Source organism: Adiantum capillus-veneris, chromosome 5, assembly GCF_014529385.1.
Source record: "Adiantum capillus-veneris isolate H3 chromosome 5, ASM1452938v2, whole genome shotgun sequence".
In the NCBI taxonomy this organism is placed as follows: domain Eukaryota; kingdom Viridiplantae; phylum Streptophyta; class Polypodiopsida; order Polypodiales; family Pteridaceae; genus Adiantum; species Adiantum capillus-veneris.
In genome coordinates this window covers 41,490,039-41,503,144 of record NC_140935.1, presented here as the reverse complement: position 1 = coordinate 41,503,144, position 13,106 = coordinate 41,490,039, and the positions used below count along the sequence as shown (strand labels likewise).

The following is a 13,106-nucleotide window of genomic DNA, read 5'->3' as shown; positions in this document are numbered from 1 at the left end:
GTATACTCCACCGTCTCCTGGCCGTATGTGAATGCGGGCGCCGACCTCTTGATCCACTGTGGGGTGGTATTAAATACCATGACCTTGGTTTTACCAAGGTTGACAGACATACCACTTTCATGGGCAAACCTATGCAAAGCATCCAAGTGACGTTGCATCCCCTCCGGAGAGTCAGAGATCAACACAATATCATCAGCATATAACAATAGCAAAATCCATGTCCTTGTCAAAGGTGTACCTCTATCCCCATCTCTCTCAATGTAGTCAGAAACCTCATCCACATACATACCAAATAGAGTAGGAGAGAGCGAACAGCCCTGCTTTCACCCCAATAGTGGAGTGAACCGGTGTAGATAGACCCTCTTGAGGTGCGTACATGCCCTACTTCTGGTTTTTACAATGCCATGATCCCCCAAATGAGCTCTGTGTTTTGCGGAAGTCCACAAAGCTACAATAGATCCGTCTCCCACGGGATCTGCCCTCCTCGATGATGGCCCTGAGTATCAAGATATGGTCAAGAGTAGAAAAACCTTTCCTGAACCATGCCTGCCCAACTGCAAGCACTCCCTCTCTCTGCCCATCTACTCAGCTGCTGCTCAAGAATGGATGCGTACAACCGTGCCAATGTGTGTCCAATCATGATAGTGTGATAATTCCCAGGCTCCATAGGGTCTCCTGATTTGAAGATATGTACAATCGTACATAGGCTCTAAGTATCAGACAAGCCCTCACACATGGCACGGTTAAACATGACTACTAGAAGCTCTGCTAGTAGATCTTTGGCATGCATAAAATGCTCAGCCACCAGGCCATCATGATCATATGCTCTCCCAGTCCTCATCCTGTCAATGGCCACCTTCACCATCTCAGCGGTGAAAAAAGCACGTGTGTGTGGGCATGGATCGGGGGGTCGAGAAGGGGCGGCTGTTGAGAAACTATGTACAAAGATGATGCGTACTGACCCAAGTCTCTGTAGAGGTAATGGTGGGGGGGGGGGGGGGGGGGGGATAGCTCATGAAAGAGCCTCCATGCCTCACGCAAGTCCCGACTCAAGAATAGCTGGTAGAGATCCTGCTCTAGTCGAGCCAAAAATGCCCTCTTCTTCCGCCGCACTAGGCGTCGGAAGTCAATCTGTGACTGTCTGTGAGTGATGTCCCCCAAAAAGCACTTCTCTCTGGATCTAGTCTGGCGGCATTCCTCATCATACCAACTGTTCTGAGGCATGCTCCCAGAACGGCGTCTATGCTCAGGTTGGGTGTGTGGGTATGCCTCTGCTACTGCATCATGTAATGTATGTGTCAATATAGTAGTAAGCTCCTCCAAAGGTTGCCCTGGATCCTCAGTGCATAGGCGTCTGTAGATCCCGGCTATGTATACAGAATCCGTCTCCCGCGTGAAGGTGTAGCGAGTAGGGGCTGCTACACGAGGATTGTGTGCTACACTGAACTTGAAAGAGATGGTCAACGACACAATAGCATGATTCACTACCACCCCAACTACCACCCCAACAAGTCTGGGCCCAACTATGAGAACTTGGATATTAGAGATGAGGCTTGGTTGTGCCATGACATAATCCACTGTGTTGGCTCCGTGTCCGAGTGGAAAGCATGTGAAACCTCCCGCATCGGGAAATCTCTGTAGGCCATTCAAGATGGCTAATCCATGTGCAATCCCCATGTCTATCAAGTGTCGTCCATACTCAGTATGTTCCTCATCCTGTGATACTCTGGATAGCCCCGCCTCTGCGACATCCACCTCTCTCAAACATCGCCTCTGAAGTATCATAAAATACTGTTTGATGATGGGCAATCCTAGCATTGAAGTCCCCTAGAATGATAATGTCACCATCTCTAGAGAATTCCCATACGTCATCATCCAAAATAGAGAAGGGGGACTGTCCTCTGGGTGGTGCATATACTGACGTACTCGGGGGAAAGTAGCAAATAGCAATGCAAAGATATTTACCAGTCTCTGCTCTCAATCTCACCCACATGTACCTAGCTTGCTCATCCCTGCGAGCTATATGTATCAATGGTTGCAACTCCTCCCTGAAGAACGCTGCCACTCCTCTTGAGCCCCGCCCTCTGTGCTCTGATCGTGTCTCCTGTCTATACAGGCTGTCTGTCTCCCATCTATATCCACTAATGTGAGGCATAGACTACCCAAAGGCATGATGTGTCTCAGAGTAGAAGATGATGTCTCTCCCACTAAAACTCTCCTCAAAAGCACCCACATTAAGACGCATAGATCCATTACAATTCCAGGTAGAAACTTTGAGTGTGGCCCCATAGGTCTCACACCATCATGTGGAGTGTAGTTCCAATATCACCACTCTTCCATCTCAGTAAAAAGCAATCTTACCTTTTTCCCTTGCCGCTCTAATCTCTGGTATTGCCTCTTGCATATGGGCGACCTGTGAGAGGGTAAGGTCATCCTAGAGAGAGAGAGAGAGAGAGAGAGAGAGAGAGAGAGAGAGACCCACTATCAGGATTGTTTGATTATCCTGCAAACCAATGCTCCCATATCCCACATTGTAGAGTAAAATTCCAGTTGAAAATGTACAATCCCTGTTAAAACTTTAACTGGCCTTAGTTTTAATGTCAAAAGTGAGGGTTTTCAACAAACAAATCTTGGTATATCCCTTGTACTGGGCAATAAATCCTGGCTATAACATTGGTTTGACCTTAAATGAAGGCCAAGAAAGTGGTTTTCATCAGGCAGAGCATGAAACAAAACACAATGGTCAAGTACAAATTGAAACAAGGTGTTTGGAAACGGACATTGGCACCGCTTGTCACTCCAGAGAGAGAGAGAGAGAGAGAGAGAGAGAGAGAGAGAGAGTAGATTAAAGAGGGAAAAAAATAAAACATACCTTTAAAAATTTGAAGGTATTCTATTGTACACAAGCTGAAACTCCCTCTGTATACACCCTTCCTTTCTTCTGAAAGTCGGTGCTAACAAGAGGTGGAGCTAGCTAAAGCTCTATCCATACACTGAAATAACATGGTATCAGGGAATGGATGGGTAGAGCTCTAGCTCTACAAGGCTAAAATCTGCATTACTACATGCCATAATTTTGGGACAAAATTTGACTAAGGAAGGTAGCAATTATAAAACCTTTGAAGCATTATTACAAAGTTCGATGGCATGACTCAATATATTGTACAGTAGACATTAAATGGTTCTATACTTATAGAGCAAAACGACAACAATGGAATGAAATAATCTACAAATGTAGAGTCTTCTCTGTCCAAGGCATCATACAACAGGGCACTCACCTCTCTCCATTTCCTCTTTCATGGCATTTAGCAGGTGAGGCCAAAACAATCGAGTATCCGTGTTGCAATGTACATAAAGAAGACAAATTTACACATATGATTACAACCCATGTGTGCCTGTGTACTTAAACCGACGATCAGCTGGCTGCAGCTGCATACTCTGTTGGTTGTGGGTTACCCATTGCTTTTTGGGATAGCTCAGACTTCCGTAACTTCACTTTGAAGGCAGCCTGTTCTCCACCATAGCCAAACTTCAGCAACAGAGATGATGTGCAAGTGCTGTGTGTGTATAATGTACGAGCTTGCAAATGGGTTTGAATGCAGAATTGGTGTTCATTTCCAACAAATTCCATTGATGTGGCTACAAATCTTGTGCAATCTCACATTCTTTCTCTGCATATCATGCTTGCACACATTGCTAAGAACAACTTGCATGCATGGCAACATGGACCTGCTACATGTATGTGCATCCACATATACTACAGCAAAGTTGCTAATTGACATCCATTCCAGATTAGCTGGGACAAAGAAAACATTGGTATACCTTGCTGTCCTCTCCGAATCCAATCGTGTAGCCTGCTCGCAGCCGCCTTGGTAGCAAAGAGGGTAACCTGTAACGCCTGCCTTCGATGCTGCATATAAAAGAGGTTAAGATCAGGAACGAGGGATGACCACGCATCCGGAGACCACAGAGGACAGCATGTCAAACATAAACCATTCCATTCCGGATAAACAAATGTAGTCCACTAAAATTGTTATGTCCTGTGTAAGGACAAGGGTCCTGGGCAGAGCGAGGGCAATGGCATATTACTTCACCCAGCTTACACTTATATAGCCCTTGCAATACTAAGCCCCCTTGCCAGGCCATATTGGCTCATTGCCCCTTCCCCCTTCCCAGGCCCTGCCCCGGACCCTTGTCCTCACAGCCTGTGTTTCTCATCAAATAGAAAACAACATACTCTGTGATCCATGTCCCATCTGCACTCCGAAGATCTGTAATGTAGAATGCTCCTTCTCTGTAACTGATTTGAGCATGCTTGCTTGAAACCTGGAGACGAGTAACAAACATAAGAAGACTCTTTCAAAACAGAGAGTTTAAAGTATAGACCTAGTAAGTTCCTTTACCCCTGGAGCTTCTATCACCACAAAGTTTCCTTCAGCTGGTTCACCTGCTTTACTCCTGCATTGAAGATGGTTAACATGACCAAAGAGACTAACCTGTTGCTTAACCTTTATGGACAAGCAAATATCTAACTGAAAGTAAAACATGTGTGCCCTTATAAGATGATCAAACATCTGATGAAAAATACAACATGAGAGCTTGCACAGTCACATAGGGCTGGTGTCAATCTGGCTTACCCAACAAAAACAGAGTACCCTTCCTTTTGGACTAACCGAATGATGTCAGATCCAGCTGTACTAATGTCTAGTTCGGACATCATCACTCGCGCTGGGGTCAAGTACCATCTGCCACAATTTGAAAATGCCCATGAATACTATTATCTCAATTCCCCAAAACTCTTTCTGGCACAAAGAAGATGTCATCCAAACACTAGCTCTACTTACTCTGCAGCGACAGCACGTTCCAGAGCATCATCATCTACAAACCACTTTTTTAGGTTTCCATTAGCCTAGAGAAAATCACCCAGATAGAGATAGTGAGGAATCAGCCAAAGCCCATGAATGTCTCATTTTTCACGACGACATCTACCTTGTCAGTAAGCCTGCAACTAGGTACTCTGCCTTCCAGTTTGGAGCTGCACAAAACCACCTCTTAGTATTCCCCATGTCTTTGTCTGAAAAAATGTGTGATGTAAAACTGTATCAGACCAAGACATGCTTCTGTAACCAAATACCTGTTACCACCAAGCACCCAATCCAACATTATGGGCATGAAAATTCCAATGAAGAACCTTCCTCCAACTCTTCCAGGATGAGGTATTCTCAAATTTGTCAAAAACTGCCATACAAAGAAATTATTGAATCCCCACCCAGTGGCACATGAATGGTTATTGCTCTAAGCAGCACTTACCTCTAGAGGTCCAAGCCCCACACCTAAGTAGGGCTTGTAGGTGGAGGCCATAATTGCAGCCATACGGGCCATCCCATGGATTGCCCCAGCCCGTAGAACCCGCTCACTTTCATATCTGTAAGGGCTCAAGAATCAATAGAGGGTTTGGGGAGTCCTTGGTGAACTTCATTCTGGGTGTGAAAAGTGATCAAAATCTCAAGCAAAGGGCTCAGTTGACTGGTACTATATCAATCATGTGAATTACCTTTTCAAAGCAGCTGCAACATCAACAGGTTTTCCATCCTTGACACTCTCTTTGCAAGATTTCTCAAGTTCCACTGCTAGTTGATAACCATCCTGCATGAGTAAATCTAGTTTCTTTAGATATTGCAGGAATACATGAGCCGAAGAGAGAGAATATCATGCACAAAATAACGATATTCGACCAAAATGTAGCTCAGAAATCAGTATAACATATTTCCTGAACAGGTTTCTGAATGTACGTAGCTTATAGTATTCTATGTCAATACAGAACAATAACTCACCTCAATTGCCATGCATCCTCCCTGTCCCATATTAGGCTGCATTGCATGGGCTGAGTCCCCAAGTAGAGTTGTCCGACCTTTGCTCCAGTTGAATATCGGTACTCTATCAAAAATATCTCGTCGTAGAATCATCTCCTCTGGAGTGGCAATAAGCAGATCCAATACTCCATCACACCAATTCGCAAAAAGATTCAACAGCCTTTCTTTCTTTACTGCATTGCACCGGTATTTTGAGGCAAAGATAAGAAGAGTGAAAAAAGGACAGATACTGCTCCTAAATGTGCATTGAGAACAAAAGTGCAGTGCAAGGATGAAAACTCACGTCCTTGATCAGCACCGCCTGCAGGCTCATTGTAAAAGGCATACCATTGCATCTTCCCATAGCCAACATCTGATGAGACAAAGTACTGCTTATGTCCTAAGAATACCCGATACCTACATGAAGCGAATCGTTTGTGAATAAAGCTGGTGTGCATCATAGACATGAAAACCAAAAAAAGAAAGGTACAATAAGCATCCAGGAAGGCCACATACCCCACGGTCTCAATGTCTGGAGGGATGAAATCAGCAATTCCGGTGTAGCAGGTGTAGCCTGAGTAAGTTGCTTCACAAGGTCCAAAAAGCTTGTTTCTCACCTTCACAGCAAAACAAAATAACCAAGTGGTCATCATACACACATTATTACCATCATAAATACACACTAAAATCAGGGCTTAAACTCTTACATAAAACACACATAAATGGCAGGAGCTGATACTTCTCAAGACACTAGAGATGGCACATAACGTCTTACGCTACCCCTTTGCCTCGTTTAAAAGCCTCAAAGATTCTCCCCAAGAGAGAACCCATCCATTTCTCTGTATGGCGGAGTTACTTACTCATCTCCTGCTGCAATAATACCGCTACACTAATTCTATTGTGAGCCCCCACGTCAAGGTACCAAGGTTCTCAACTTGAGGTGATACCCTAAAGTTTGAAGAACTCCATTATATGATCCACATTGCCACGGATGATGAAGTGAGCTTCTTTCAGCCGATCACTTGCAAGCACCTTCCCATTGACTACTTTCATAGTGGGGTACAGGGTCATCTCCTCAAAGATTGCTCAAGTAGGAAGAAATTCAAGCAACAAGAGCCAGCCCGTTCATTCACATTTGAACCAAGGGGAAAACCCTTCTGGATTTACAACCCTACCACGACTCCTAATGATGAAGGATAACATGGCTACTTCCCTCAAAAGAGGTATTCAATGGTCTGGGGAAGAAGGTACCACTTCCCTCAACTCCACGAAGGACAAAGACAACCAAGTGTTTGCTGCTGCAAAGCTCAAAAACCAGTAGCTGATCCGTTTTACTGACCTACACCAATTGAAGCACGGGAAAGAAACAAATGCGCCAGCAATACAGATACTTCCTTGCTTAAAGAGATAAAGGCTCCAAACAATACAATGGCCAAGCATAAACCCAGAGATAGGGCTTCCAATTTTTGTGAAGCAAGGACAAGAAGAGTGGAAACTCATTCCTAAACTTCAAACTCCTACAACAACACTGGCATAAGACAAAAGTGCAATTCATCAATTTTCACCGTACCAAAAAAATAAAAATGGGATTCTATCAAACATATAACACCTGGAATGAAACATTTCACCAAAAAAGGCGACAAAAATTAAAAACAATGTAGCCAACGAATAACTACACTAGCACAAAAGACTTATAACTGACGCCTAGCTTTTATGGTTACCTTGGAACGAATGCCATCAGCACCTACAAGCAAATCACCTTCTATCTTCTCACCATCTTCCAGCTCAACAATTACCTGCCAACCACCATGCCTGCATTTAGAAATGTGTAAGAGAGAGATGCTTTTATGGAAACCGGCGACTAGAAAGCTTCTTCAAGTGAGTTAAGGCCACCTTAGTCCCATCATCTTCAAAGCTCACAACATTCCTACTGTTCTCTATAATCTCTGGTCCGACTGCACGTGCCAAAATCTGTTGCAAGGTCATCCTGCTGATCACTCTTGTGACAGGAAGACCCTTCTCAGCAGCAGGAGTAAAAGTGTCAAATTTGCAGTACCTGGGTATATGCAGTGATGAAGAATCAGCAGGTTTTACGACAAAAACTTACTGATTATTTAGCTCATACACTGTTGTTTTGGAAACCAAGCTCATTATTGCTTTAGAGTCAATGTTTGAAGACTGCTCATTATTACTTTAAAGACAATGTTTAATTGGATACCAGCTGCAATCAACACTCACCTTTTGTCAACTTGGAAAGATAGCAAAATGTACTAAATTTTACATTATTTGACTCAAAAGAAAGATCTCATAGGAGGTCTAAAGATGTCAATCGGGCATCGCATCGCATTGTCCCATCCGGCTCCAGTGCTTTCTCTCAGCTTACTGTAACTAGAGGTTACAAATGCAGGATACCCCATTTCCGAGTTCTTGCAGATTGGAATCCACAGGAAACATAATTTTCTGTTTCCTGAAAACCTCTTGAGGTTAAAATAGCCATGAAAGTCCAAGAAGTAGAAGTAAAGAGTAGGCACTTGTGATGGACGGATTTGAGTTGCACAGAGTAGGACCCAACAGGCAAGATGCCAAAAGACACGAGAACTTGTAAGTTTGAATTGAATGAGCAGGGGAGTTTTTCTTGATTGCAAGGAGGCGGCACACAGAAGGGATGCTTCTGCTGCACAGAAACAATCAATCGACTTCTGAGATCCGATAAAGAATTTTTGTAGTCATCTGAAGGATATACATAGTACATCCATGATCTTGCACATCATCTGCAACATCCAGGCTCCCATCATCCAATTGGAGACAAGAGAAGCCCTGAATCTCAAGCAAAGCACACTTCAAAAGCAGTCCCAGCTAATCAGACTGCAGTCCCGGGGCCCCAGGTGACGATCCTAATTCTCACAAAGCACGAGTATCTTTATGGATGACAGAAACCAGATCCTTTCATCAAAGCATGTCCAAATCTCCACTCAGGTCCGGCCCCAAGAGTATCATGATCGTTCTAGATATACTAAATTATGTTTGTCAAAAATTGCCAATACACGTGGAACAATTGCAAGGGAGACACTGATAAAGCTGAAACCCCTCAGGGAAAGAGGAGGAACTCCTGAAGTCAAGTGACAGGAGGGAAAGGAAGGAAATGGGGGGGGCGGGGGGGGTGAACTTAAACTAAGGACTAAGTCTGTATCTTCACCCATCACCTTTATAGAACAATACAAACCTACTTCTTGCCACTACGTCTGACATTGCAAGCCTGATATGGCACCATATTTTGGATTGTTCCCCTGAAAGGTTTGTCCCTTGACACCCAAGGGAGGGGAAGGGCTTGAAACTCTCGGTAAAGCCAACCTGGAAACTACCATCCCACAGAAACATCAACCCTCAAAACAAAACTATATACCTAGATGAATCCAGGGTAAGCACAGATTTCACCCTTCAAGGAAAGTGCGAGGTATAGACACATGGTAGTCACCACAACATCCCCACTAACATCGTCAGTGCCAAATGATGGGTGTAAAACTAGGTACTAACATATGCTGACAAACACAACAAGCACCACACGCACACACACATGAACATACATCAACACAAAGTTCAGCGTACTCAGTTTCTGTCATGACTCCGAAAATTAAGGACAGACTCAGCCATAATGAAGCCTAGCACTAAAAGAAGTATTTTAACTTAGCACAAAAATGAGGTACTTGATAGGGCATATGCACCACAAAAGATAGAAAGAATTATCACAATAACAACTGATAGTAACTTGGGCGAAAACTTCACAATGTGAAGTCTACATGTCAGCTATACAACTAAAAAATATACCTACATGAATCCAGGATAAACCCAGATTCATCCTTAATGAAAGTGCAAGGTATAGACCCATGGTAGTCACCCACAAGACATTATAACCATCAGCTACATCATGCATAGTATTGACTAAATACCACGACATCCCCACTAATGTCATCAGTGCCCAATAGTGGGTGTAGAGCTAGGTTCTAACATATGCTCCCGAACACAACACACACCACGCGCGCACACACATGAGCATACATCAACACAAAGTTCAGCGCACTAAGTTTACGTCATGACTCCAGAGATCAAGGGCAGACTCAGCCATAATGAATCCTAGCCTGAATCATTCTCTCCGCCATACTCCCCTTCATCACCCTTTGCTACAAAATGCACGGAACAAAGCCGCAAAAAGTTGGTACCAAAAAGGATCTCAAATTGACATTACATGTCACTAAATTCCCTGCTCCTCTTTAAACTCACAGCTGGTTGCAGTGCTGTAAGCCCATTAGAGGGCTGACTGACATCGACATACATGGTGAGGAGTCCCTTGTTTTTAACTTCCAATTGGGCTTACATCTGTACCGATTCAAGTGAAGACATGGAGAATGACTGAATACCATCAATGCTGCACGCCGGCCACATAAGCGCCGCATACAACTCACTTAGCAACTACAGTTTATCGAGCTTCAAAAGAGACAATGGTCTGCTACACCAAGCCACTCATAGAGGTATTAACTCAGGAAAAGGGAGAAATCAAACAGGCACTTCATGAAACTCTTGAGTTTGCGCTGTCCTGGTCATTTAGCTTTCATTTCATGACTCCAGGCCTACCAGGTATGCACCTACTATTTCAATGCCCTGCTGATGGCCACAATTATACTGCAAACGTACGAGAAATTGCATGAAATTGTTGCCAATAATGGAAAGACAATCAATCAAGGCAATTCATCCCATCTCATCTGGTGACCAGGACTGTCAAAAAGAACGTGGAGACGGATGGTCACTATACATGGACAATAGCTACGTATTTATATGTGCGCATGTGCACCCCAAGCAATCTTCCTTTGAACAAAGGTGCACAGAATCAACAAATAATAACAAAGAATATCTTTGAACAGGTCTTACCAATCACCACTGATGCCATCTACTAGACCATTGATCCTGTCACCCGTGACACATCCATTTGCCATAATCTCTTCTGCTACGGCTTGGTCTACAGCTTCTAATGCGGCCAATGCATTGCTCTGTATTTGAATGGGGCCTCGATACTGGCCTTCGCCTCTGATTGCACTCAGATCTCTTTCCAAAACTTTGACATCCATTCCTTTGTTCTTGGCTGCCAGTGCAAAAACAAGTCCTCCAATACCACCTCCGGCGACCATAATCCTGATTGGCCTTGCTTTGCCAGAAGAAGCCAAAGAATTTGAACTGCCATCCTCCACAACACTCTGTGAAGCCGTTGCGGCACATTTTGTCCCATTTAGCGTGGTAGGGGGAACAGGGGCGGCCTTCCGCAGAGCAGCAGGGGAGGGGGGGCAGTGAGAGGAGCGGAAGCGCAGAGGTCTTTTGCAGTTGATCGGATCGCTGGGAAGCGAGAACGAGCTGCTAAGAGAGGAGTGCAAGGAGGAGCGAAGCTTGTGCTCGGGGGGCAAGGGGGCGATGGGGCGAGACGCAGAGGACGCCATGTTGATGTCGAAGGGAAGTGGGCGACGAAGAAACGTTTCTGTGTGAGAAGGAAGGGGAGGAGGTCAAGCTCGCGAGGCAACGAGCTGCTATGAGCGCCCACTTCTGAACGAAGTGTCGTCCTACATGGCAAAGATAGTGCGTGCGATTGGTCTGATTTGCAAGTTAATCTTCTGCCACGTGTCGTCACTGTGTTTTCCTTGCCTCTTATCTGCAGGACAACCTTTTTATTTTATTCCTTCCTAGGCCTATACGATTCATTTTTAATACCGCTTTAAGAAGAATCTCTAAGAGATGCCTTTCTATGTCCACTCATTATCCTTCTATGTGTACTTTTCTCTCTTTTCTCTCTCGTTAAGTGCCACTCTCTCTCTCTCTCTCTCTCTCTCTCTCTCTGTGTGTGTGTGTGTGTGCGTACTTTCTATTGCATGGTTACCAGACGTGCGGCCCTCTCTCTCTCTCTCACGTGTCCGTGTGCATGACAACTACAGGGTGTTTGCTCTGTGTCAAGAAGCAACAGTCGTAGTAGCAGGAGGTCGAGGGAAATTCAGGCTGGCTCGCCAAGCGAGAGAGAGAGAGAGAGAGAGAGAGAGAGAGAGAGAGATGGGTGTTGGAGATAGGTCTCTGGGGGGTGGGTTGCAGAGGGCGCACAGAGTGCGAAGAAAGTCTGGGGGAATCTCACGAAGTATTGTTTTTTTTTAGCTTCGAACTATTAGGCCTATAAGGTCAATTGATTAGTGATCACAAATGAAAGCAGTTCCATTTTCCCAGTAGGCCTAGAACCATGTCCTTACGACGGTAGGTCACCCAAAGCTCACACCTTGCCAAGGTTTACAAGCTAAACATTGACCCTGAGCCATCCATCTGCAACACATTCAGGTCCTGAATTTTTGCTGCAGCCGTCAACTGCGCAGCACGTTAGCACACATAATTTAAACTTTGACCCTCCAATCAGGTAATGACAGGTCAGCTCTGGGAAAGCAATGAGGTGTTGACACCTCAACATATGTAATTGTAATGTTGCAACAAATCATTAGCGTCATAAGCAGAGCCCCACGATTAAGTGTCGACACGATTGAGTGCAACTATGTGACTGGTGTGCACATGCTTCCTTATGATGATTGGCCCCCCTCCTCTCAACCATTAACGATCGGGAATGGTCGCCTACTGACCATTCCCGTAATCAAGACTCCTGACCTCCATCGGTTGCCATGATTAACGAGAATGATCAGTAGGCGACCACTCTTTAACTGGTCATTAAAGCGTAATGATGCCATTTCATTTGCTTAGCTTGCCTATCGGCGTTGTGTGGCTCATGAGTTGGCACACATTCACTCCAACAATGGATAATAACTACAAGCAACACTTCTTGTTAAACTATGAAGCCTCTATACTTCTTCGTTGTGTGGGGTGCCAACTAGGACAACTCACCCCTTCGATATTTCCCCATGCCAATCACCAATTATCTTAGTACACCACAAATAATATGGTTATTTTTCTTTTTGTGAAGCAAATCCACGCGTGCATAGCTTATTGGTTAAAACCCTCGGCTGCTAGCACGCTGGTCTTGGAATCAAACATTTTGGTTTTTTCTTGGCGGGTCAACGCCCGAAGCTTGGGTAGGCCTTCCATGACACTAAGTGACATGGTTGCGCACGTGGGGGTGGGTAAGGGGATCGACATCATAGAAGGGTGGCGAGCATCTCGAGGTGAGTAAGCCCCCCAAAAAAATGGCGGTGTAGGTGAGGAGACCGAATTGGAACCCACAACCTC

The 13,106-nt window shown here is 44.7% G+C and overlaps 1 protein-coding gene across 1 annotated transcript; it reads right to left on the bottom strand.

The window, feature by feature from the left end:
• Positions 1-3,168: 3,168 nt before the first annotated feature.
• On the bottom strand, positions 3,169-11,448 carry LOC147457199 (zeaxanthin epoxidase, chloroplastic-like). Its single transcript, XM_086512164.1, has 16 exons — positions 10,776-11,448; positions 7,746-7,908; positions 7,574-7,648; positions 6,369-6,469; positions 6,157-6,269; positions 5,835-6,046; positions 5,555-5,646; positions 5,311-5,425; positions 5,135-5,238; positions 4,990-5,035; positions 4,845-4,909; positions 4,638-4,745; positions 4,404-4,458; positions 4,238-4,326; positions 3,823-3,910; positions 3,169-3,508 (listed from the first exon to the last, which is right to left on the bottom strand). Exons 1-16 carry the CDS (start codon positions 11,333-11,335, stop codon positions 3,416-3,418), a joined length of 2,079 nt encoding a protein of 692 aa, XP_086368290.1. The 5' UTR covers positions 11,336-11,448; the 3' UTR covers positions 3,169-3,415.
• Between the last annotated feature and the right edge of the window lie 1,658 nt (positions 11,449-13,106).